The sequence below is a fragment of the Equus przewalskii genome, chromosome 16, assembly GCF_037783145.1.
Source record: "Equus przewalskii isolate Varuska chromosome 16, EquPr2, whole genome shotgun sequence".
In the NCBI taxonomy this organism is placed as follows: domain Eukaryota; kingdom Metazoa; phylum Chordata; class Mammalia; order Perissodactyla; family Equidae; genus Equus; species Equus przewalskii.
The window spans coordinates 77,888,657-77,914,633 of NC_091846.1; the positions used below are offsets into that span (position 1 = coordinate 77,888,657).

At 52.9% G+C, this 25,977-nt stretch overlaps 1 protein-coding gene across 1 annotated transcript in view; it reads left to right on the forward strand.

Annotated features, from left to right (window-relative positions):
• COL4A2 (collagen type IV alpha 2 chain) overlaps positions 1–25,977 on the forward strand; it is a 191,143-nt gene that overhangs the window by 152,547 nt on the left and 12,619 nt on the right. Inside the window, exons 28-40 of the mRNA XM_070578491.1 lie at positions 4,387–4,494; positions 7,500–7,721; positions 11,524–11,685; positions 12,521–12,691; positions 13,490–13,633; positions 16,156–16,278; positions 16,567–16,748; positions 18,996–19,059; positions 19,261–19,335; positions 21,842–21,949; positions 22,628–22,735; positions 23,689–23,760; positions 24,401–24,526. Of these exons, the coding sequence (XP_070434592.1) occupies positions 4,387–4,494; positions 7,500–7,721; positions 11,524–11,685; positions 12,521–12,691; positions 13,490–13,633; positions 16,156–16,278; positions 16,567–16,748; positions 18,996–19,059; positions 19,261–19,335; positions 21,842–21,949; positions 22,628–22,735; positions 23,689–23,760; positions 24,401–24,526 (1,665 nt within the window). The remainder of the gene's footprint in view (positions 1–4,386; positions 4,495–7,499; positions 7,722–11,523; positions 11,686–12,520; positions 12,692–13,489; positions 13,634–16,155; positions 16,279–16,566; positions 16,749–18,995; positions 19,060–19,260; positions 19,336–21,841; positions 21,950–22,627; positions 22,736–23,688; positions 23,761–24,400; positions 24,527–25,977) is intronic.

Genomic DNA, 25,977 nt, shown 5'->3' on the forward strand with positions numbered 1-25,977 from the left:
TGTGATCCTGAAGTGGCAACAGAGTTCAGAATGCTGGTGTTTTGTGTCCCATTTTCAGTTTTAACTGCAACTTCCCCTAGGCTTGACTGGGATTTCCTTTCAGAAACTGACTTATGAGCTGAGCTCATCTTCACCTCAGAACATTGAAAAACGGAACTTTTGCTTTATTTTATCTAAGTGTCGAACTTCATGCTCCTGCAGGACTTCATCGATGCAAAGCCCTTCCTATTTCTAGACTCACACGCATATCGGAACTCTGAGTAAACGTGGTCCCAGATGTCTGCGTCTGACCAAACCGCTGTTTCACCATCAGAACGATAACCTTAGGGAAGTTCAGTCTTGTGTGAAAGAGATCACTTGGCGCTGACTGCTCCTTCCTCATCACCCCCAGTCAAGTGTAAGGGTCTGTGTAAAATCATTTAATACACTGGGCAGTAATGGTCTACGGGGACCATTCTATCAATGGGAAATTTTGCATAATCTCCGCCTTTCCTTGCCGTGTGAGTCGGGGTGAAGCTTACGTTCCTCCAGCATGTTGTCCCAAGGCCAGGTGTGCCTCACCGGGACCCTCGGGGAGTGGGGTCCCACACTGAGAGCTGTGGGTGCCACACGCAGCCCCCCTCTGCTCCCTGGCCCTAGAGAAGGGGCATCCTCGAGTCTTTCTCAACCCCTTTCTGCTGCCACATAGAAAAATATGGAAAATTCCAGGATGTTGAATTTGGCCCCTTCTGCATGAGGGCAAGGCTGCAGCCCGACCTAACGGCCTGCAGGACATTTCTGAAGGGAAAGTAGCCTGAGGAGGCTGGACTCCCTAGCGTACCTAGCACCTCTCCACCGGCTCTCAGCCTGCCCCGCCCCGCACGCAGCCTCGCATGCTGCATCTCGAGAGTACGCTGCTGTGCTCACTGCTGCTGTTCACACGCAAGTACCGTGATGCTGCAGTGCTGGCTGCCCGCGGGAGGCAGGAGGGCGGGCTGCGGTTTCCGAGAGCCTCAGGTGAAGGGAATCTCTGAGCCTTAGACCAGACAGGCACAGAGACACCTGGAAAAAGTGTCTCGCGTCTGCTTCCCATATGAAGAGGTTCAAATGAAAGATGTCCATAGATTAGGAGTTATCTCATTTAGCTGGTCTGAAGTTTTGTTTTCAGTCTAAGGCATTCATTACAAGTATTATAAGTCAACGTTTCTCAATCCTGGGTAGATTGGCTCCGGGTGAAAGATATGGGAAACTTTCAAGGAAGTTCTTATTAAAATGCTTAAGGTGTTGTAAGTGTTTGCAGAAGGCAACAGGAGATGTTGAATGAAGGCTGATACAGCTGGAGGAGATTGTAGCAGCCTTCGAGCACCTTGCTGCTGAGAATGTGGTCCTCGCAGATGCGCTGGTGTGATCCACCCTCCCGAACATAAAGATGGGAGATGCCAGAGAGGGCAAATGGCCTGCCCGGGTCACACAGCTGTTTAGCGAGGTGCAGAACACAAACCTGTGTCCCTCTGCTCTCATTTGAGCTGTTCCCATTGCTCTTCCAACACCAATTCCCCAGACAGCCTGAAGAATTTTTCCTGGATGTTCTAGAAGAAAGCAAGAAGGTCATAGTGTGTGGACCTCGGTCCCCGTGAGATGGTACCAAGGGTACTTCTCCATTCTGGTTGACTTTGTTCCAGATGCAAACGTCACTCATCCTCGAGTGCACGCTGAGGTCCTGGCTCGGGCTCCTGTGGTCCCCGTCATCCTTCCTACAAATCTGAGCATCTCAGGGCGTGACTTGTTTCCTCGCACTGTCAACTAGGCAGACTAATCTGTGGCACAGAATGCCCCCAACCCAGTTCTATACCCCTTGTTTTTCCTTAATTCTATTTCACCGTCCAGGTCCCCTGGGCACAGCACCTCCTGAGAAACCAGCATCAGTGTATGACCCAGCTGGAACATGTTTCCAGTCCAGTTTTAGGGGATGTGCAGAATTCAGCCGGACAGAGCAACCACCCCTCCTAATGTTTGGGTAGTCATCTCGTTTGAAAACATGTTTATTCAGAGCAAGAGGTCAGAACGTAACAACTAGCCCTGTAAATATTAGCACAAGTAATCGAGATGGGGCCATATGTAAACAAGATGGAGGCGCCACACCTGAGTAAATCTGGGCAAGGCTAACTCCTTTGGGAGTAGAAATTTCCAGAAAGGGGAAACAAAAGAGGGAGTGAGTTCTTAGTATGGTCACACTTACACTCAAAATCTGAACAAAGATTTAAGGAAAGGTTTATCATACTTTTCAGTCATTTTATTTACAAAGGAGGAGGAAGAGAAAAGAAGAATGAGAAGCAGCAGAATTCTGGAAGATTCTAGTGACTCTTCTGGGCACATGACAAGAATCCTGTAGGCCTGCCTTTCTCTGAGCCCAGAGCTCCCCAAGGTCGGGTGAAAGGCAGTGAGGGCTCAGAAGCATCAGGAATGCTGGGGTCACCCTAAAATCTGACCGGCACCTCATGGTGTGTGCCCTCAGTTGGGTGCATGGAAACAGGACCAAGTGGCTGGAGATGATGTTAACGGGACCTCATCCAGATTTAACAGGACAGGGTGGCACCCAGACCTCAGTGTTGGGTGAGAAGCTCCAGGAGAGTCTAGTGTGAGTGGAGAAGAGCATCAGAGGGGCCACAGGCGGCTGAGACCCACCCGGCACCCGGCGGGCTGCCCAGACCTCCAGCCATGGCACAGACCTGAGCTCATGCACTTGGGGACAGCACGGCGCCCCTCAGCTGGCTGGGGAGGTGGCGAGTGCCCTGCCAACGAGGGCCTCCCTGGTTCTCCCCTGTGATCCCTGCAGTCAAGCCTTCAGTGAGGCGGGAAGCCGTGTCATGTTTCTGGAGCTCTGCTCTCCGTCCTCCTGCTCCTGGACTGGACATCACGATGAGACCCTCTCAGGCCCCGTCCTGGGAAGCCTGGTAAAGGATCTGCTGGGCTCAGGCAAGCCTGTGGAGCTTTCAATCTTGTGTCTCTTGACGTGGACCCTGGACCTGAGGGAGACAGAACCACAGATGAGGAATTTTTCCCAAGAATCCGAGGTCTGGGAACATGGGCTTCGTGTCAGTTTGCAAACCTTGCCTCCTGCAGGAGTCAGGATGGTCAGAGAAGACCAAAGGCCCACACACGCTGACCGGAGATGGAATCTGAGGCCTGGGCACTGCAGAGGGCTTAGAAGTCCGGGTCTGGGCATCTGGGGCTCCAAGCCATCGTCCCGCACAGGCCCCCGTGGCAGAGAGCCCCGAGCTAGCTTCCTGTCTGACTCTTCTCCCTCACTTCTGCCACCCGCATACCCACTTTCCACGGAGGGCAGGTCGGGTGTGTGTCACACGGTGTCTCCTTCCTGAGGAAAAGCTGGGAATGTAGATGAAAAAGCATGGAGTTCAGTTCTGGGACGTTGGGGAGGGACCCCAGGCTTCTAATTGTGGAAATATTTATGGCGCTTGTGCACTGAGCAAGCACTGCTCAGATAATTGACAGGAACCATCTCCTTTCATCCTAACAATACCCCGTGAAGTAGGCGTTATTGTTATTCCCACTTTTCAGACAAGGAAACAGACACAGAGAGGTTCAGAAACTTGCCCAAGTTTGCACAGATAGAAGAAGGAAAGCCAAGACTCCCTAGCTTTCCAAGCCCCTCGTTAGGACCGTGTGCAATCATAACGCTGAATATGATTCTTATTATAGGTTGGGTCCTTACGCATGAATTTTAAAACTGGAAATCATTCTGAAAGCCCAGAGTTGCTGGTGTAGTTGTAATCTTCAGCTCCAGGATTTCTCTTTGCTGTTTTTTTTTTTTTTTGGTGGTTTCTTGGCTGAACTTCTCATGCCACTCATGTGTCGTTTTCCTGATTTTGTTTGGCGTCTGTGTTCTCATGTAGTAACCGAGCTGCTTTAGGACAGTTATTTTGAATTCTTGGTCTGGCAGTTTGTAGATCTCCACTTCTTCAGGGTTGGTTACTGGAGCTTTATTAGTTTTCTTTGGTGGGGCTTGTTTCCCTGGTTCTTTGTGATCCTGGCATCCTGGCATTGGCGTGTGCATTTGGAGAAACCATCCCCTCTTCCACTCTTTACCGGCTGGCTTCAGCAGGGAAGGACTTTCACCAGTCAGCTCCGCCTGGGGTTCTGGGCCAGCCAGCTGGCGGCGTCCACTGGCAGGTGGGGCTGCTGCCGGTATCTGCAGGGTCCACAGTCGGGTGTGGCCGACTGCCAGAGGTGCTGTTTTAGGGTTGACATCCTCTGGCCTCATCATTTCCCAGTTTCATAAGAGAGCACGTTAAATCAGGTGCCGAACTTGATCATCTACCATTTATCTACTCCTGGACTTTCCTCATGCGGCTCTGACATGTGCTGTGGTTTCTTTGCGTTGTTTAGGTGCCAAAGGCCTCAGAGGGATACCAGGATTCTCAGGAGCGGATGGACCCCCAGGGCTCAAGGGTCTCCCAGGAGACCCAGGACGTGAGGGATACCCAGGACCCCCAGGTAAGTCAGGGTGAGACCCCCACTCAGTCCCTTAGATTCGGGAAATGACTGTGTGCATATGATTGAGGTGTCCCAGGTCTGTTGTTTTTAACATTCAGAAACTTGCTTTGACAAATGCTCAATGACAACTTTGTTGCTGTCCTTGGGAGATTAATAATCCTTAGCTTTTTCGTCACTAATGTTGTACTGGAGTTTTGCAGAAGATACTATAGGTCTTGCAGGAAAAAAGAGATAAGCGTGCAGACAGATTATTTTCTGGTCGATATTAAACATTCTAAGGGGCACAGAATGTTACCCTCTTCCGAGATTATCATTCAAGGCACAAAGAGCCCTCCTGTTCCATTCCCAGGCTGCTCATCACTCGCCAGACACCACCTATGGAACATCCACACACAAGCTCTGTGTTTGTGCTTTTCACCGTAATGCCCGCTCACTCTTGAGTTTGCAGCTTGCCTGAGCAAGCAGTTCAAACCATCCCAGCTACACCTGACACAGCAAGGAATGCTGGAGGCCATTTAGTCACTAAAACAGCTAAAGCTGTTTACCTGTATGTGGAGGAAAACAAATATGTTTCCAGTAATGGGTTGTGGTAAGAAGCAGGCAGTACCTGCTTGCGTGTCAGCATGCTCTATCATATGATTCATTGTCCCCAAACACAGTGTCCCTTTGTGGTTCTGGCTCAGACAGTGTGAGCGCACGTGGTCACATTTCTTGGCATGCAGAGACACCCACCTTTGGGATTGTGTTATCTAAATGAAACCATACACGTCCTTAAGGCAACCCCAGGCCCAGCATCCTTCCACAGGATCCTGGTCAGGTTTTCTTCACCTAGCCCCTGGGGAATATTGAAACTCTTAGAAAGTTCTTCCTTGGTTGGAATGAAATCTGCCTCCCGCTCATTTCCCACCCAGTTGCCCCTTGAGTTAGTGGTTCCACTTCTGTACAGCCAGCCCTCACACACATCAGGGTACAGAGGCCACGGCTCTGCACGGACAGGTCATGACGGGCAGAAGTGACCCCAGGAACGAAACTCTCTTTTTTAGGACATAATCTCAGAATTCTGACCATCCTTCTTTGACCGCCCTCCAACTCGTCAGCATCCCTTTCATGCTGGGGTCCCGAAAAGATGGTCCACACGTCTAGACTATCACACAGAGCAGTGGGACTGTCGTGTCCTTAGATTTAGACCCTTAGCAGATATTTTCAGCAAGAATTAATTGAATTTTGCCTGTTTCCTGTCCTACACTCGGACAATGGGTTTAATCCTAGATGGACAACTTGCATCAGACCAATAGATCTTCTTCCCGGACTCAGTGTTCCAGCCCATGGAGATTGTTGCAAACCTTGATTCTGTTGCCTTTTGTATTTTGCATCTCTCTGTGTTTTGCAAAATTGGGAGGCATGCCCCCTGTGTCTTTTATCAAAGTGTTGGTGAAAACCCTGCACGGGAGAGAGCAGAGGGAAGTTTTCATGCTGTCACACAAGAGGGTCAGACTGTGTCATATTGTTGCCCTGCATGGGAGCACCTGAAGGTTTAGAAGTTATGGCATTGTCATTTTGGTGATGTCACGTATACCAAAGTTAAGTGTGAAATTTTTTGAGAGAAGGATAATAATTTGTAAATAGCTTCTTGCCTTCAATATGAAGCGTACCCAGTAATCATAATTTGCGTGCCCAGCCCAGTGGGCGTGAACTCGACAGAGTGCTCTCCTGGAGAGGGGAGGGAGGGGGTTGTGCCCATTATCAGGAGATTTGGGAAGTTGGCAAGATGAGTAGAAAGCCTGTTCTGTAGTGAAATGTAAGCCCTTATGTGAGCAGGGAGATTGGGGTAGACCAGAGGGAAAGGATAGATGAGGAAGGGATTTCTTCGAGTTTTGAAATGCATGTCACTGCTCCTAGTGATGGAGTGTACCATACCCTGTCACACGTGCAGAGGAAAGTAAAATGCCCAACTTCAGAGGTGGCAAAGCTCAAAGAGAGTCTCTGCCAGATGTAGGATCCACATCTGCAGACTTCACTCCCCAGTTCCCATGAGCAATTCTCACATTTCTATGAAAGCCACATCTCTTCCTTATGTGAGTAAATCACATCACTAAAACTCTAGGGGTCCAGCTCATCAGTCCTCAGGTTAAGCCCAGATCTTTGTTCTGTGTTCCAAACACGGACACGCTCATCAACCCGCCTCCCAGCTCCAGGCCCGGCAGCTTCGCCGTCCTGGGAAGGGATCTTTTTTGTCGGGTCTCCCACACAGAATGGGCGGACGGTGCCTCCTTTCCCGCATCCTGCGTAGCATGGCCGAGGCTGTAAGGACCTCAGAAAGCTTTCCTTCTGAACGAGCACGTGACTGTCCACTCCTGGGTTCAATCTGAGGTCACATCGGGGTGAGGGCACTGAACAGGGAGTGGTGTGACGAGGCCCTTTGACCGGTGGCGTCCAGGAAAGGCACCAGTGCCCGACCATGACAGTGCCCTCCCTCCATCCAAAACAGGCAGTTGATGGTTCTCATGGTGAAGATGACAGAAGGGCTTCGCTCCCTCTTTAGAGCATTTCCGAACTGACTGATGGCAGGGACTTCTCACAGGGAGAGGGAGAGCTCGAGGGGCAGAGTTTGGGCTCCGGGGGTCTGGTCGTTCTCACCGCCTGGTGTCTTCCGTCACACCGCTCTGTTCCCCACCTGCACACGCATCCTGGAAGGTCCCACAAAAGCTGTTCTTCGGGTATTATTTACACAACACAGAAGCCCATGAATTATGAAGATTTATCTCCAAGGAGTTGGTTCAAAAGCCTTGTCCACCTTAGCCAAGTTGTAGGGCTGGGGGCCAGACCCGAGGGAGGCAGAAAGACAGCCTCATGAGGGGTGTGGGTTCCAAGACAAGCGACAGGTCCAGGGCTTGAACTGAGGACCCCACAGGCAAAGCCGTGATGTCTCCAGCCTTTCTGATACCTCTCTTAGCACGTCATGATGCTGACCTGTGGTTATGGGGATGACCCATGTTTCCTTTTAGGGTTCGTGGGGCCCCGAGGATCCAAAGGTGCAGTGGGCCTCCCTGGCCCGGATGGGCAGCCAGGTCTCACCGGCCTGCCAGGGCCAGTTGGGCCTCCAGGAGACAGGGGCCTTCCCGGAGAAGCCCTGGGAGCCTACCCTGGGCCCCAGGGAGATGCCGGCCTGCCTGGACAGCCTGGGCTGAAAGGCCCTCCAGGAGAGCGAGGCCCACCTGGATTCAGGGGTAAGTAATGTGGCCGGAGGGGAGCAGGGGTTCCCAAGGGTGGGTCCCAAATCCCTCCTGGGGGCTTTGGTAAGAAGCCACAGGACTGTATTGTATGAGTCTGGCTTTTTCTTCTCCTCACTCGCTTCCATCGTTCCTCCAGATTGTTTTGGGACAATAGTCATCATCCTGTGCTCACCTTCCAGGGCCAGGCAAGGGTGGCCATGGGAGACCTTTTCTAAGTACGGATTAACTGACGTACTCTGTTCCCAAGTGTGGTGTGAACAGCGTGGGGGCCTGCTGGTGCTTCCGACAGGATGTGTGCAGCTGGTGTGAAGAAAGAGGCACCAGCCATGCTTAGTGAGGAGCTGAGAGGAAGGTGGAGGTGGTCTGGAAGGCAGTTGAATCAGCTGCTGTAAAATTGATGGGTTTAAAAAATTGTTAATGTTCTCAATGTCATCAATGTATGTTTACCAAAGTAGAAAAACTGCACATTGTTTGATGAGGGAATGAGGCCTCAGATGGCTTTAGGTGTCCAATTTATGCACAACTGGCCTTGGGAACCCCAAACGCCCTCGATTTAGTGAGAGATCACGTCACTAAAGAGCAGGCGTTTGCGTGCAGTGCGCCACATGCTGGAGACTGCCAGCCAATCAGAGTGAAGATGCAGGATGCACCGGGGCTTTATGTATCAACCGTTTGCCTGTGACAGTGCTGTCGTCAGTCCCTGCTCCCAAGCCCAGGCGGAAAGGGCCTTCCTAAGTGGTACAGGAGGCAGTGTCCCCTCCCTCGACTGCCATTGGCCCAAGTCACAAGTCAGGCATCCTTTACGTGAAGACACAGGAGGATGAAGCCTGGCTCTTGATGGGCAGGGGGGCTCACCAGGCTCTGAGCACCAGTGCTTCTGTGACGAGGCTGCCAGTTCCTGGCAGGCCCGGGGCACATGCACAGGGCAGGGGCTTCCGTGATGACGAGGCTGGTCCTCACCTCCGCTGTCCACTGAGCAGAGCCCCCAGCGTGGGGGCCGGGTTCACTGAGAGACCCAGTTCAGTGAGGCCCAGAGAACAGAAGGAAGGGCCTGAGCCGGCTGGAGTGCACGTGTGCACACACTCACTCGTGCACATGCACACACACGTTCATATTCACACACGTGCTCATATACACAGGCTCATATGCACATGCTCATGCACACACACACATCCATGCTGACTCATGTACACATGATCCCACACTCATGTACATGCACATACAGACCTACATGTGTCCACACACTTACCCCCTTACACATGCTCCCTCAATCACATGGTCACATGCACACACACTCTTACACACTCATACTCTTTCATGTGCTCACACACGTCCACACACACCTGCAAACCACACCGCTCCATCCAAGACCAGCCAAGTACTCGAGCCACTGGAAGAATCACCAAGGAGTGGGACCCGGTGCCAGGACGTCCAGGGTCTGCCCTCGCCAACTTCACTGCCTCCTGGTTGGTGGTGGAACGTGAGGTGTAACTCGGCAGGTCTCTGCAGACCCTGAGGGGCTGGCGGCGCTGGCGGGAAGGCACCTGTGCGTCCTCCTCCTGGGTGGGGTAGTTCAAGGAGCCGCCCCTTTGCGCTCACACTTCTGTGTCAGCCTGTCCACCTGTCTGTTCCACCATCTGACTGTGAAACTGCCCCAACCTCTTTTACGGAAGGGACTTCTGGTAGATTTTTTACAACGTAAGTATTTCTCAAAGACTTAGACGTGTTTGGGCACAACAACGAAGCATGGCGGCAGGCTTACTCCTCAGCCTGCGAAGGCTCCCACGTTCGACACCCTCTGTGTGACCAGCTCGTTCAGGCCGAATATTGCATTTGGTAAAAGTTCAGACTCCCGAAGCATGGGAGTTTTGAGAAGCTGTTTCCATGTGGATTCAGTCTGCCCGTGTGGCGGGGCAGCGGGCAGGGGGCCACTGTGACCATGTGGCCAGGCAGCCAGTGCCTGGGCGCCCACGTGCCACCCGCCATCCTGAGCAGAACGTGGGAGTCAAGTCGTCACCCGAGTCCTCAGAGTAGACCTTATTTACTGAGGAAAGCTGACATTTTGTAGTTGTTCCTTTTTTGACAGATGTTCTATAAATAGAAATTGACTTAGAGCATTGAGCTCCCAAGCCCCAGTCATGACAGATGGCAGACAAGGCAGGATGCCTGAGTTTTCTAAGGCCACATGGAAGTCGCAGGGTCATTTCGCACTCATTGATCCGGGGCCTCTCCTCCCCCTTCTGGAAGGGGCACCCCAGAAACCCTGGCTCGGACCGTCCTGACCCGGCCAGCCCCAGCTCTGGGACCGGACCTGCTCAGTTCTCTCGGGCCACCAACATCAAGGGCGTGTGGTGTGACGTTCTCCTGTCTGTCCTGTGAAGGGACAGAGTGTCCCGGCAGGAGCCTGACTTTGGCCAGCCTCACCATCTGCAGCCCTGCCGCCTGCTCTTGACACTGTCAGCACCGCCAGCAGTCCCCCTGTCCCTGGAGCTGTCAACACTAAAGAAAGAAACTGAAACGTGAAAGTGTCCTCACTTCCCCCAGTAAAACTGGAGCGCGGGGACCTCATACATGCTGCTGCCACAGACCTCTCTCCATGGCGCCGTGCACAGAACCATGGGCCTGGGACACTGGCTTGAGAGCCAAGTTCTGGATTGATCCAAGGCTGGCTTGGTCCCCTTCCTTAATGCCCTCCCGCTCCGTTCTCCCGCTTGTCCTCCTCCTCCTCTCGGGTCCCCCTGCACACTTAGTAGGATGTCATGGGATAAATGAGTGAGTGCACCAGGAAGTCTCTGGGGAAACGTTATGCAAATGGCAGGCAATAGCCCTTCTGCTGGCATTCATGGAATGAATATCACAGACACACACACGATGTATAAAATCTGCACACAATTGTTAGAATTCTGCATGTCAAAAGCAAAATAAAAATTTGGGCAGCAAAGTAGAGTAAACCTTACAGTAGAGATGAAGGAAAATTAATGTGTATGAGGAATACTAAAATCCAGAAGAAAAATATCAAAATCCCCAGAGGAAGATATCAGTAAAGAAGAAAAATTTCACCAAAAAGCAAAAGCTAGGAGAAAGAAAAGTAACAGACTCAAAAGCATGTGACGTTGTCCTGCGGGGGTGCGGCTTTCGCGTGGGCCGGAGTTCCCGGTTTCTGTCTGTTCTCCGGGCCGGCCCTCAACACTGGGCGAACACGGCCAGGAGACAGATGGGAGCAGGCGCTCGGAGACGGCGACAATGTGTGTTCAAGAGCACTACATTCCAGTCTGCTTCAACCCCCTAAGTCCATTTCTAGGGCGTCTTCCTAGAAACGTGACCTGCATCGTGGGCATGGGTACATACGCCAAAAGACTTCCTCAGGCACTGTTTGTAGGGGCAGAAAAGGTGAGGGGGCCAAATGTGTCCACACGATGGGATGCCACTCATGTAGCCATTTAACACACTTGTAAAGACTATTTCAAAATGTGGCAAAGTGCTCAAAATGTCAAGTGAAAAAAGCTGGATTAAAATGGTACTTCTAGTGCCATGTCAGTTCTGCAAACATCTACTCCTAGGAATGTTCGTGTGGATGGAGAAAAGGCAGAAGGAAAGGAACCCAGGCGTTAGTCATTATCTCTGGGCGATTGCCTGGGTTACTTTGATCTTCCCCTTTATACTTCTTTGTATTTTCCAGCGTTCCTACAATCCAGAAAAGTTAAATCCCATTGTCATAGAACAAGTCTGAGGGGTGGGTGTTGTTGGCAATGAACCGTGTAGCTTGGCCTCACGACACTTGTCTCTGTTCCTGCAGGAAGCCAGGGGATGCCAGGAATGCCAGGCCTGAAGGGTCAGCCCGGCTTCCCAGGACCCTCGGGCCAGGCAGGACTGCCCGGGCCACCAGGACAGCACGGCTTCCCAGGAGCTCCTGGCCAGCAGGGGCCCTTGGGGCTCCCGGGCGCCCCAGGCTTTGGAGGTAAGGATCCCACCCTCCCAGCAGGGGGTTGGGGCCTCACTCATAGGACAAGTGAACAAGCGCTGCCCCCAGGGAGTTCTCAAACTGTACTCCAACGAGCGCCCCTCTCAAGAGCTGCAGGGGTTCTGAAGATCCCACACACCACGCAGGGTTCTGAGGAGGGCAGTGGTGGTCTGGAGAGGGAGATTGGGCCAAAGTTTAGAAGGCATTGAATGCCAAGCTAAGGAGTTAGAGCCCCTAAGCAAGGGAGCCGTTGGGGGGTTTTAACAGGATGCATTAAAGCTGGCAGCCTGTGTGGGGGCTCAGGGAGAGTGGTGAGCTGGGCAACTGCTGAGGCCCTAAGTCAGTAATGAGGTGAGAGAGCAGGAAGAGGAGGGCAGGTGTGGGACCTCCCTTAGAACCTGCTCCCTGCTGGAGCCGGCGATGGTCCGGAGGGTGGGAGCCCGTGAGGAGCCTCAGCCGGCTTAGAGCTGGCAGGGCCGCCTGCTCCTGCCTCACCGTTCCAGCCCTGGAGCTTTGTTCTTTGGGTTCCAAAGGCAGGAGGGCTTGAGTGGAGAAAGTCAGATTCGTCTGGAAGCACGTTTGGCTTCATCCCACAGGTTATCCTCCGGCTTTCAGGGGAAGACCTCCTTAGAAAGGCCAGCCTGCAGGTTTCCCACACACTCTGGGCCCACTTAACACTCACCTCTGTAGCTTCAGTCTCCTGTTCTCCTTCCAAGAGTTTTTTCTTGTCAAAAAAGTCTTTGTAATCGATGCCTTAAAGGTGTCATAAGGGAAGTCTTCTTGGTGTGGTTTGTTCGTCCTGTTTCATTTTCCTTCTCCCTCTCTTTGACAGGTCTACCTGGAGACAGAGGGGACCCAGGCGACACAGGTGTCCCTGGCCCTGTGGGCATGAAGGGTGTCCCTGGTGACAGAGGTGACCCCGGTTTGTTGGGCGATAGAGGTCACCCAGGAAGCCCTGGATTCAAAGGAGTGGCCGGAATGCCTGGCATCCCTGGGCCAAAAGGTAACTGTAACGGGACAGGGTAACTGCCCTGCGGGGTGCGGGCCGGCTAAGCTGGGACCCGGGACAGCTCTGCCAGGAGAGGCTAGCCCCCCCCGCCTGCGGGCTGAGGCCTCTGGACTCCCCTCCCCAGGACGCGTCAGACCCTGGGGAAGCGGGCCAATGCTGCTTAGGCTTGTGCCACTCATGTGCCCCAAATACCAGTTAATTGATTTACCAAGAGAGAGAGACAGCCTGGGGCTGAGGACTCGCTATCTGGTGGGGAACTTGGTAGAGATGCCCCCTTGGGATTCTGGATTCAAATCCGGAGGACAGTTGGTGAGCAGAAACCAAAACGAAGCTTTGGTCAACGCCGAGGCCAGTTTTTCTAGAAGCAGGGCCTCTGGCCCTTTGCTATTGCTGGAGACACAGTGATCTGTCTCTGCCGTGGTCCTTTGCCAGATTTCCATGCGGGGGGCAGTGTGAACGTCCAGGGCACTCTCCAGCCTCCTCTCAGGGGCCCACGGACCTAGGGACTTCCAGTTTTCCTCGTGTCTTTCTCTCTGACCTCTGTTCGCTTGCCTTATGTCCTGTCCCCAGTGGCCAGACGGCAGACGGGCTGACTCTGTACCCCTCAGTCTGTAAGGAGGTCAGCAGACAAGCCCCTTAGGAAACGGTGTCTCGGAAATCCCTGTTTGGGCCTGAGAATCTCAGCATCTAGTCACCTGGGTTACTCTGTGGGAATGTCATGGCTGAGCAAGCCTGACATACCCCATGTGTTTGTCCACGCCTGACCCAGTGCTTCTCTCCTTTTCTCTGCAGGGGGCAGAGGTTCACCCGGGATGGACGGCTTCCAAGGCCTGCTGGGGCTCAAAGGACGACCCGGGCTCCCAGGGAGCAAAGGAGAGGCTGGATTTTTTGGAGTTCCGGGGCTGAAGGGTCTGGCTGGTGAGCCGGGTGTGAAAGGTATGTTCGTGCCTCTCAAGGTCTTTCTGACGGGTTGAGACTCACTTTCACGGGGGCAGAACACTGCTCAGGATGACGCTTCCAGGAACCCAGAAGCTAGATGCTATTAAAAAACAAACTCTTAAAAAGTAGGGGTCAGCCTGGTGGCATGGTGGTTAAGTTCACATGCTCTGCATTGGCAGCCCAGGGATCGCCAGTTCAGATCCTGGGCGCAGACCTATGCACCACTTATCAAGCCATGTTATGGTAGCATCCCACATATAAAGTAGAGGAAGATGGGCACAGATGTTAGCTCAGGGCCAATCTTCCTCAGCAAAAAGAGGAGGATTCGCGAAGATATTAGCTCAGAGCTAATCATCCTAAAAAAAAAAATAGAATAATAATAATTAACTGACAAAAGCTAGAAGGCTTTATCCCTGCCTCAATACACTGACAGTGTAAGACGGGAATAATCCCGACCAAAGGAAACTTGAAAACAGAAACGACTGTAGCATTGAAAACCAAAAGCATCATGAGAAACATACCCCACCACGATTGTTCCATGGTGAGCGTGGGGGGGTGAGGCCAGGCGAACAGCAGGAGGTGAATTCTACAGGAGAGGAATGCCGATGGCACAGGAGGGACACAGGACTCCAGGTGCAAGAGCAACACGGTGCCAAAGAGATGGGACCCAGCAGAAAGAGGCTGCTCCACGACCTGGTGTGGGCAGGCATCTCGGCCCCAAGGGTGAGGCTCCTTGTTCGGGAAGTGTCTTACCCACCAGCCACCTTCTCATGACTTTCGTTCAAACACCTTTGTTCTGAAGTTATCACGATGGTCCCTAAACGCTTAATTACTAATAACAAGTGTTGATGAGGATGTGGAGAAACAGGAGCCCTCATGTGAGACGCTGCCGGTGGGAACATAAAATGGTGCAGCCAGCGTGGAAACTGACAGTTTCTTAAAAAGTTAAGCACAGTTAGCCAGCAGGTCCTCTCCTGGGTGTACGCCCAAGAGAGCTGGAAACACTTCCACGCAAAACTTGTACGTGAGTGTTCACGGCAGCATCATTCATAACAGACAAAAGTAGAAGCGACCTAGAGGTCCGTCACAGATCAACAAAATGTGATCTGGCCATTTAAAGAGTATTATTCAGCCATAAAAGCGAATGGGGTTCTGAGACATACTTCGACTTGGATAAACAATGCGCCACATGTTGTCTGCCTCCATTTATAGGAAATGTCCAGAAGAGGCATATCTGTGGGGACAGAACATAGAGTGGTGGTCTCCTAGGACTCGGGGCAGGAAACAGCTTGGGGGTGACTGCTGCTGGGCACGTGGTTTCTTTTTGGGGTGACGAAAATGTTCTCCAGTTAGATCGTGGGGATGGTTGGTGAACTCTGAATGTACTAAAAACCTCTGAATTGTTCTCCTTAAATGAGTGAATTGTATGGTGTGTAATTGTATCCTAATCAAGCTATTTCTCTAAAAACTTAATTACTCCACAAAGTGTAGTAACTTTTACAAATTCTTAGAAAAATAGAAATTGCAGTCTAGGGCTCTGCTTTTTCCATGCTTTCTACTCACACTGCATTTTCAAATAATCTTCATGATAACTTAGTGATTTCAGGCCATTGAGCAAGAAATGGTATTTTAAAATTAAATTAAAGATGAACTCACCCTTGGACTCCACGCTGTTTTCCCTCGGCTCCGCTGTCCCTTCTTCTCCAGCCTACCTGGAGTGAAGTTAACCGTGGGGTGCCCGCCCTCGCTGGATGGCCAGCTCTCCAAGGACAGGAACAATGCGATTCTGTTCATTCAGTATCTAGCCCAGCACTAAATACTCAGTGGATGTTCAATGAATGAAACTAAATTTTTTTCATTCAGCAAAATCTCACTTACCAGCTGCCCTCTCATCCAGTCAACATAGATTCCAGAACATTCTCAGCCTGAACCTTATGCCACAGTTCCCTGACCAGCCTGCAGCCTCCTGAGCCCCAAGCCCCTCGTGCAGTTTATTAACTCCTTAGAGGCTCCCCTCCACAGCTGCTCCCTGTGACCCCCCAGCCCTGGCCAGCCCTTGGTAAATTCTGAGGCTCGGCTGGTGCCTGTAGGAAGAGGGTTGAGCTGGCGTCCTTCCTCACGGCGCCTTCCTGCTTGTGAGCAACTTTGATCAATGTCTCATCAGGGCGCAAATATAACACTCTGACATTCTTTGTCACCCATCACACTTGTCCCTGCGTTGTCCTTGCAGTACTGCGGGGGGACAGGTCTTCCACATGCCTTGTACTCTGTGCCCACGCTCCACTTGCGTGGAGAGAGCAGCTGGGGGAGAAGACAGGTGTCTGTCGTGGCTGGGTCTCTCTCGGGGCGCTGCATCCCAGCTCACAGGCTTCCAGTTCAGGGAGACGTGCCCCCCGCCCCGCTCCAGGCCTCTCAGGACTCAGGCTTGGAGAGACAGCAGTGACAGAGAGGCCTCCCCACCTGTGTTCTTTACCTGGTCCGGAGGACAGAGGAAAGACAGCCTTGTGATTCCCTTCCAGGCAGCCGAGGGGACCCTGGCCCCCCAGGACCGCCTCCCATCATCCTGCCGGGAATGAAAGACATCAAGGGAGAGAAAGGAGATGAAGGACCCATGGGACTGAAAGGATACCTGGGCCTAAAAGGTGAGGCAACGCTAACAGGCTGGGCCTGACCCCCGAGCCATCCAGCTGGGGTCCCGCTCCCTCCACCCCTGCCTCTCAGCTCCCGCCCCGGAGGCTGCCCTGCGCCCTGCCAACCTGTGTTGTATCCAGCCCCTCTCCACCCTGGCGTGGGCTCACAGGCTGTTCTTTGAGGCCCGAGCAGCCTCATTTCCCGCTGTGAGGTGTGCAGCCCACAGGACTGCGGAGGGGAGAATTTGGGGCGGGGGTCCGCATGCGCCCCAGGGCATCACCTGCGCCGTCCTCCTGCAGGTGTTCCAGGAATGCCCGGGATCCCTGGCCTGTCGGGCATCCCCGGGCTGCCCGGGAGGCCCGGCCACATCAAAGGAGTCAAAGGAGACATCGGAGTGCCCGGTGTGCCTGGCGTGCCAGGATTCCCGGGGGTGCCCGGTCCTCCCGGCATCATAGGGTTTCCCGGGTTCACAGGAAGTAGGGTAAGTGAGCACCTTCCTCCATGTGTTCTGCGAACTGCTCTCCTCCACCGTTGACCAGCATTTGCCGGGGTCCGAGGGCTCAGGCCCAGGTTCAGAGTTGAAGCCTCAGGCTGTCAGGTCCCTGGTCAGTGTAAAGAACAGCACCAACCAGGATGTGAGCGCCACCCGTGCCCCCAGCCCTTCCAGGGGTTTCCGTGGGATCAAGCACGGAGCCTGCATTTTTCCATAGGGACCTTGAGAGAACTAAGCTTGAATTTCCAGAGATCCGAGCACATATGTGACATCAGGACTGAGAGCCCCTTACCAAATGACACCACAGATGACATCGGCCTGCTGTTTGCTCATTTCTTCACCCAGTGCAGGTCTTTAGAGCACTTCCTGTGTGCCGGGCCCTGTGTTGTCGTGGTCACTGTGTGCACCCTGACCCCGGGCAGGGCGCTCGCCTCTCCACACCTGTGTCCTCACCTGTAAGCTCAGAGAAAGGCCTCCTTGCGGTTTTACTGAGCGTGGTGGTGATAGTGATGTAACGAGGCGCAGAGTGGCTCCTCATAGGTAGTATCTCATGGAATTCTCTTTTTATCCTCTTTGATTTAAAGGTATTATACCCTCAGAGTCCTCAGCATATGACTGACTCATTTCTGGCATTCATGGCGGGATTGGCACATTTTGGGCAGATGAGAAGTTCTGCCCACCCTATGATAAACGTTTAGCTGCAGACCCTGGCCTGGCCTTCTCTCTGGCCCACCCTGGTGTACGTGATGTTCTCAGAATTCTTGAGGTGTCTTCCTGCCATCACTCCCCAAATCTGTAGCTGGTGGGACCTTACGCTCAGTCTTATATGCAGCTAGCCAGGTCACTTAAAAAAGAGAGACACGTACGTCTACCAAAAGACGCACATGACAATGTGTGTTCACAGCAGTTTATTCATAATAGCCAAAAACTGGGAAGGAGCCCAAATGCCTGTCAACAGGAGAAAGAATAAATAAACATGGTACATTCAGACAATGGACTCATGGACGTCAGTAAAAACAGAGAATTATTGATAAATGCAATGACATGAACGAATCTCACAGACTTTATGTTAAATGAAATAATCCAGAAATAGGAAGTACATGTGATATGATTCCATTTTTGTGACGTTAAAGAACTGACAAGACTATTTGGTAGAGGTGTGTCACAACAGTGGCTTTCTTGGTCAGGACTATTGACTAGGAAAGGGCACAAAGGAACTTTCTAGAATGGTGAAAATGTTCTCTGTCTTTATCTGGGTGGCACATGAGTAAAAAGGTATTGGGCATTTAAGATGAGTGCACTGCACTGTATGTAAGTTATGCCTTAATAAAGCAAGCTTTAAGAAAGGAAAATAGATTATTATCTAAACAAGGATGTAGCCTCCAGCACACCCTCCCACCCCCGGAGAGAATGGAGCTGCACTAGGGTTGAAAGACTCAAGTTGAGCCATGCTAGGACAGGGGAATAGCGCTGATGCGCAGTTCTGAAATCCGAGGCTGATGCTAAAGTGGGGACCAGAGGGATCGTGGTAGACCAGAACTCCCTCCCGCCCTGTAAGGAGGGAGCAGCTTCAGAGGGGAAATGCATGATTTCTGTGGAATCGCAGAGCGACCCAGACATCATCTTCCCAGTCTCATTATCAGCAACCAACACTGTTATGGAGAAGTCCCACTCTCTCCATGGATGGAAGTACACACCGTGGAACTGTTTTATAATCTAGAGAGCTAGTTCTAGAATCTGGCAGCCCAAGTTGATATCCTAGGTCTGCTGCTTACGGGCTGAGTGACCTTGAGCAAATCACTTAACCTCTCTGTGCCTCAATTTCCTCATTTGTCAAATGGGAAATAATAGCACCTCTGTCATAGAGTTGTCATGAGGCTTAGATGAAGCTCTAGAGATGGGACCATGTACAGCCTGGCAGAGGGCGGGCTGCCGTGAGCTGTGATTGTCATCTCCACCGTCCTGACCAGGATCCGCATCGCTGATGTTACTAGTTTCAGTAGAGCTGCAAGCTTGTTTCATTTTTACCACGTTGCTGTTCATTAAGGACAGGTAAGGAAACCACCTACTGTGTTGGCCTGAAAAGCTTTAGGGGTTTTCTGCAAAAGGACGAGACCATGAACCTTGAGTGCGGTTTTCAGCAAAGCGAGCAGTGGGATCCCCTCACCCTTCACAATTACAGGCTAATTTTGTGAGCAGCCTCCTAACGTGGCTTCACGTGTGACTTCCCCCTAGGGTGACAAGGGAGCTCCGGGGAGAGCAGGCCTGTACGGCGAGAGTGGCCCCACAGGCGATTTCGGTGAGTGTTGCTCCGATGGTGAAAATAGGGCATCCACAATCCAGAGCATTCTGGGCAGGCGTGGTGATACCAGACCTGTGGATGCTGTTAGTTATTTTGAAACAAACTATCTCATTAAAAATGTAGCACGAGAGAAGTTGCAAAGCTAACCACCTCCCAGCAGGAAGACCTGTTGTCAACCATCTTTTTTGCACGTGACAGGTGACATTGGAGACACCATAGATTTACCAGGAAGCCCGGGCCTGAAGGGGGAGCGGGGCCTCACTGGAACACCAGGTACCTAAGTCATTTTCCATCTCTTTGTGTCAGCAACAGCCCTGACCCTTGTCTGTGTCGTCACTCAGGAGCTGGCTTGCCAAGAGTGTCACTATTTGATAAGCACTATGAATCATGTTATAGGGAATGGTTTGAGGTCTTCAAGCCCCATGTGCAAGGAACACTCTGGAATTGCTCATTAAGTTAAATGCCAAGACAATATCAGCAAACTTCTCTCTGTCTCTCCCTGAAAGGGAAGGTAGCCAGAATCAGCAGTCGGTGGATGGGGGTAGCTGTGGCCCATAAAATGTAACTGGTGGAAAAGCAGAGCCTGGCCCACGGGGACACATTATAGGGTGCGGAGCAAGTGACACAATGACCGGAGATTCTTACAGTGACGGATCTAGGAGAAAGGGCAGTGGAGTCGGGCCCATCTCTTGAGTAAGGCTACGAGGAGCAGCCCCCGGCCCTGTACGCCTCAGGGTGCCCCATGTAGACAGCAGCTCGCTCCTCTCCTCTGAGCATCACTGAAGTTCGAGGTCAAAATTCCTCCCTGTAGTGAGACCCCACGGGTCTTGCAATAGAGGCCTCTTTCCTGGGGACTTTGTCTTGGGGGAACCCACATGGCTTAAGCTGCCTGGAGCCCCAAGTCCTTCTAGGGATGGTCCTGGTCAGGGGAAGGGTCTGCCCATACAGTTGGCCAACAGGGAGGATGCTGAGCTGGTTCTTTATGTAGAAAAAGCTCCAGGATGGAAAGCAGTCTAGCAGGGGAGCAGGACTGTCCCTCAGAGCAGGCAGCCTCGTTCACCAGCCTCTCTGGGCTCATGTGGATCTATAATTTGGTCTCCTGATGGCTTCCTTCCCGGTCTCAGGGGCACCCTGGGCTGCTGAGCCTTCTGGCTCTCGGCTAGCTGAAACTCCCATCCTAATAATTACTTTGGCAGTTTGGTTTGTAAAACCAGAAATGTGAGACCATCTTGCCACATGTGTCATTTGTTCAACTGAAATGTCGGGCGGGGGGAGAAGCTACTCCCCTCCAAGAATTGTGGCTGTTACCCCTTGAACGTTTAGGTTTTGGCGAAACTATGGGCCCGGGAAGTGGAGCCTCCCACGTATCCATCGCCAGGAGACTGTATCTCAGAACTGCCGTCCTGGGGGCAGCGGGGCCGTGACAGTGGCGTTAGCCATCCTCAGGGGTGTTCCATTCTCCATAGGACAAGTGAGGTGTGCCTGAGTGGGGTCAGCCACAGAGCCTTGCCCCATGCAGCAGAGAGAGGGGCTGAGGAGCCCTGGGTCAGATCAGCTCCCAGACATGAGGGGCCCTGGGGAGCTGGGGCCCAGGCGCCATCCCTCGGAGAATGAAGTGACAAGCTACACTGGACTCTCTCAGTTTGGGTGGAGACGATGGGAGTATTCTGTGAAAGAAGATGCACTGAGTAAATAGGGGTTTGGAGCAGATTTTAAAAAACTAAGAGAATCAATAAAAAATAAGCAGAACCTTTTGGGTAATTTTTCTTCAAGACCACAAATCACTGGACAAAAGTGATTATGCAGAATTCAGCTTGGTCTGAGGTTTTTGAAACCTTCTGGCATACCAGAAGACACCAAAACATCTGAAGTAGAATGTGGTCGCTAACAGACTTAGCGTTTCTCTGAGTCTGCCCAATGACCACCTCTCGATCACCCGAGATGCTTGTTCAAAATGCAGATTCCAGACCTTACCCCAAACCCCCTAAGTCAGCCCTGGGAGAGCCTCAGACGTCTGCAGGTGCAACTAGTTCCCCAGATTTCTGTGGCGCATCACACTTTAAAAACCTCTCTGATCAGGGCCCTGATTGGTGATCTATTGCTACTCAGCAAATTACCCCAAAATGCAGTGGTTGAGAACATCTACAAGCACGCATTATTTCATACAGTTTACGTGGGCCGGGAATTCGGGATCAGGGTGGTCCTGACTCAGGTCTCTCATGAGATTCCAGTCGTGACGTCAGCAGGGCTGCGTCACCTGAAGGCCAGACTGGGGCTGGAGGATCCACTTCCACGATGGCACCCTCGCGTGAGGCCTCAGTTCCTCACCACGTGGGCCTCTCTCAGGGCTGCCTGCGTGTCCTCATGACATGGCAGTTGGCCTCCTCCAGAGTGAGCAATCCAAGAGAGGGGACAAAGCGGAAGCAATGACGCGTTGTACTGCCTCGGCTTGAAGTGACACCCCATCATTTCTGCGGTATCCTGGTGGTCACACGTCAGCCCTAGGCAGTGTGGGAGCGGACTGCATGAGGGCGTGAATGGCAGGACACAGGACCATTGGGTGCCAGCTAGGAGACTGCTGACCACAGGCTCAGGGGGAAGAATTAGGTAAAAAATCAGTTGAGGAAGGAGCACGTTTAGATACGCATCCCCATTCACAGCAGAAGCACCAATGTGGTATGGCAGCATCCTGTGGCTGGCATCCTCTTGAACCCTACGAGCATTAAGCCCCAGTGGTGCAGCGTCTGCTTTGGTCCAAGCAGCAATTCTGTGGTTACAGGTCTAAAGGGATTCTTCGGAGAGAAAGGAACAGAGGGCGAAGTCGGCTTCCCGGGGATAACAGGCGCCGTGGGAGTCCAAGGGCCCCCCGGACTGAAAGGGCAAACAGGTAAATTCTCCTGTGGTCATACGGTCTTCCTCCAGCAAGGCTGGATGGGGCAGCGGCCCGGGGCAGAGCGTGGCTGAATCTCCAAATCTGCAAGACCCCGGATAGAGGCGGCCGGTGGGCATCTCCTTGGCAGGTCACACCCCCATGTGAAGCTTGCTCTTCCCTGTGGCCAGTCACGTGGCCGGTCAGCTGGCTCAGCCTTAGGGCCAAACACACAGAGAGAAACAGCCAACCCAGTTGGGGCACCCACAGCGACATGGAACCACGTGGGGGGCCGATGGAAGTGTCTCTGTCCCCCTAAACGCAGACTGAGTTCTTGTCACAGGACCCCTTTCCTGCATTAAATATGCAGAAACTCGTTTGGGGACCCCAACTTAAAGGCAGAAAGCAAGCGGTGACCTCTCTTGCTAATCAAGAGAGGCAGCTAATCCTCTCCTGGGCTCGCCCCCGACTTCGGTGTGGATGATGGACGGGAACAAGAAAGCACAGCTGCTCTCTTTGGCCAGCTGGGCTAACCCTGTGGAACTTGAATGCGGGGGTCCAAGGCTTCGTGCATTCCCACTTGAGGGAAGCTGGTCCTTTCCCCACGGAGCCCTCTCCTCTCGGCAGGACCTGGGCTGCAGGTGAGGAGGCCTCCAGGTTCCTTTGTCTGACTCAAGGATGCGTTTGCCCCCCCAGGCTTTCCAGGACTGACGGGGCTGCACGGGCCTCAGGGAGAGCCAGGTCGGGTTGGAAGGCCTGGCGACAAAGGAGACTCTGGCTGGCCAGGGGTTCCCGGCTTACCAGGTAAGCCCATCCCTCCCTTCACAGACACCAGCACCTGGGCTGTTGAGAGTCAGATGTGCTGGTTGAGAGGCCATCAGGCAGGCTGGCCTCTCTCCAGGCTGTTTTCCGTGACACCGTGTGAGGTAAAAGGCTGGGTGCGCATGGTTTACTGTCCACACGAAACTTGCCGAGAACAGGGTCTGCAGTTGTCCAAGCCCATTGGGAACAAGACAGACACGCCAGTGTGCAAAGATGCGTTTCACTTCCCGGAAAGATGAGTGAAAAAACACCCAGAGGCCTCTGGGCCACTCCCCGGTCAGCAGGGGGCGCAGAGGCGATGGAGGGTCGGACGCCAGGGGCCCTGTCCCGCCACTACTGGCTTCCCACTGAGGGAGGTCTGGCGGAGCCCTTGGCAGGATTTGGGGGGTTGTGTGGCCTGGCCTGGGGACAGGCCCTCGACCGCACTCTCCTGAGAGTTAAGGGTGACCGCCCTCCCCACCCCAGCCTGCACACTCCTGGCCCCAAGAATTGCCTCTCTGCCCCTCCCACTGCCACCTCCCGGGAAGACTTGCCGCCATTTCCCAGGTCCCACTGTAGGACTGTTTATCCTCGGGACTCCAGAGGGGGTGGCACTAATGCCGGGCTCTCGGTTCCAACCGGGCTCTCGGTTTTTACCAACCAAACACAGACAGTGACTCAAGCGTCCGGACAGAGGGGAGCACCCCCTGCCAGCCCCCTCTGGTTCTCCTGGGTCTGTAGGAGAGTCTCTGAAAGCAGTCTTTAAGTTCAGCGGTTCTCCAGGTGACAGACGTGATTAGTTTACATGTCAGAGTAGATGCTGAACCCTTCCTGTTTGCTGGGCTTCTGAATAGGTGGGTCGGTGACCGAGTCATAGCAAAGGAGAACATGTGTGAATTATTTTAGTTTCTCTTTGCTGACCCGTGCACACAATAACCACGAATGACACTCCGCAGGTTTTCCGGGCATCCGAGGCATCAGCGGATTACACGGCCTGCCAGGCACCAAAGGCTCCCCTGGGTCCCCAGGTACCGGCTGTTTGCTTTTCACATGATAAAAGTTATTCATATTCAGTGGAGAAGAGTTTTTAAAAATGTATTTAAACAAAAGGGAAAAAATCGCCCATAGTCCTATTGCTATTAGAATATTCTCTGTATAGATATTTTATGTAAACAACTATCATCTATGTACAGGAAAATTTGTACGTGTGTGGTCATATATAAATTCACACACGTGCTCCATTTAACATGTCAATTCCAGTTAAAATGGTCCGGTTGTGTCACTCTTTCCTGCCGTCAGCTGCTCTGAGCACCTGCTCTGTGAGCAGAAAAACTTTTAAACAGTTATTCGCTTTAAACCGGATGAAGGCTTGGCATCCAGAGGAGCCAACCAGGAGCCAAGGGCGTCAGGTGGGGTCCCAGCGCCACAACCCTCTGAGGGGCCTCCGTTTTCTCGTTTGTGCAGCCAAGGGGTCAACTCCCATCTCTAGGCTTTCTCCAGTCTCAGAATCTGGGACCCTGAGGCCACATAGCAAGCTGAAATTGCCGTGCCAGCTTTCTGGTTTCTATTTTTGAGTCTCACTGAAGAGCACTGCTGTTCTTTGGCTCACGAGAATTAACTTTGTGTGGTTGAAGATGCTGATGTTGCTGCTTGCTAACCCTGCCACAGGTGCAGACATCCACGGAGACCCAGGTTTCCCAGGTCCTGCTGGGGACAGAGGTGACCCAGGAGAGGCCAACACCCTTCCAGGCCCTGCGGGAGCCCCAGGACAGAAGGGGGAGCGAGGAGCCCCAGGTGAGGCCAGACACTTGCGATTGTTCCACCTGCATATCCAGCCCCCAAAAGGTTGGGTGGCTGGAGTGAGAGTGAGAAATAAGAAGCTGGAGAGAATTTCTTGTTGCAGAACCTCTTGCCTAGTCTCCCATCGTCTTTATTAAAAAATGTATCTTATTCCATCGGGGTTAGTTATGGACCTCCGTCCCCCCCTTGTGATCAGGATAAGGCCCCTCGCCCCAGGGATCACATTCCATCCCCTTAGGGTCCCAGGGCACCTCACCCATGCGTGCACTCTAGGTGTTGGACAAGCAGACAGATACTCGCTTCACAGCCTCTGAGCTGAGGCCGCCTGAGGGCCTGGAACGTTGGTGGAGCTAACCAGAGAGAGGTGGTCTCAGCTGCTGAGAAATAAACCCACCTCCCACCTCCCCAGCCTACCCATCCACCTGCCAAACCATGCTGGAGCCTACACTGAGATGGGAAACGTTCCCACATAGAAATATGACCAGTATCTGGAGCAGAACCAGTAAAAGATACTGCAGCTTCACTGAGTGTGAGCTTACAGCCCCGTGTTCATTTTCTGACCATCCTTGGCCTTGCCGCGCCAGCTCACCCAGTATTTTCCCCTGTGGCAACCTTGAGCCAGGGGCTGTCTATGGTGTGGGCACTGGTGCTGGGCAGCTCATGGGGACACGGCCCCGTCACACACTGGGCTCCTGAGCACCAGAGCCTGAGCGCAAGTGCTCAGGTCAGGATTCCCTCCGAAGATGGAACCAAAGACACTGCAAAGGAGAAGAGGCCAGCGACCCATCCCCTGTAGGGGCATCAGGTGCCTCAGGGCTCACAGATCCATCTTCTGATTCTCCAAGGTCTGTCGCCTCCCCTCTCCCTTTTCAAATAGCTGGAAACTCTAGAATTCCCTGATAGCCAAGCTCTACAGCACTGATCTGAAGCCAGGAGAATGGGGAGAGGGGCTGTGAACTGGGGCCTTAATGTGAATCCTGGAAGGCTGTGTGGTGCTCACGCAGCCCCACTCGGGTAAAGATCTCAGGTCAGTCCACCAGCACAGGCCCCAGTCAGAGGTGAGAATCTAGAGTCAGTCCACCAACACAGGCCCCAGTCAGAGGTGAGGATCTAGGGTCAGTCCACCAGCCCATGCCCCAGTCAGAGGTGAGGATCTACGGTCAGTGCGCCAACACAGGCCTCAGTCAGGAGTGAGGATCTAGGGTCAGTGTGCCAGCACAGGCTTCAGTCAAGGGTGAGGATCTAGGGTCAGTTCACCAGCACAGGCCTCAGTCGGGGGGAAGATCTAGGGTCAGTCTACCAGCACAGGCCTCAGTCAGGGGGGAGGATCTAGGATCAGTTCACGAGCACAGGCCCCAGTCAGAGGTAAGAATCTAGGGTCAGTCTACCAGCACAGGCCCCAGTCAGATCTAGGGTCAGTCCACCAGCACAGGCCCCAGTGAGGG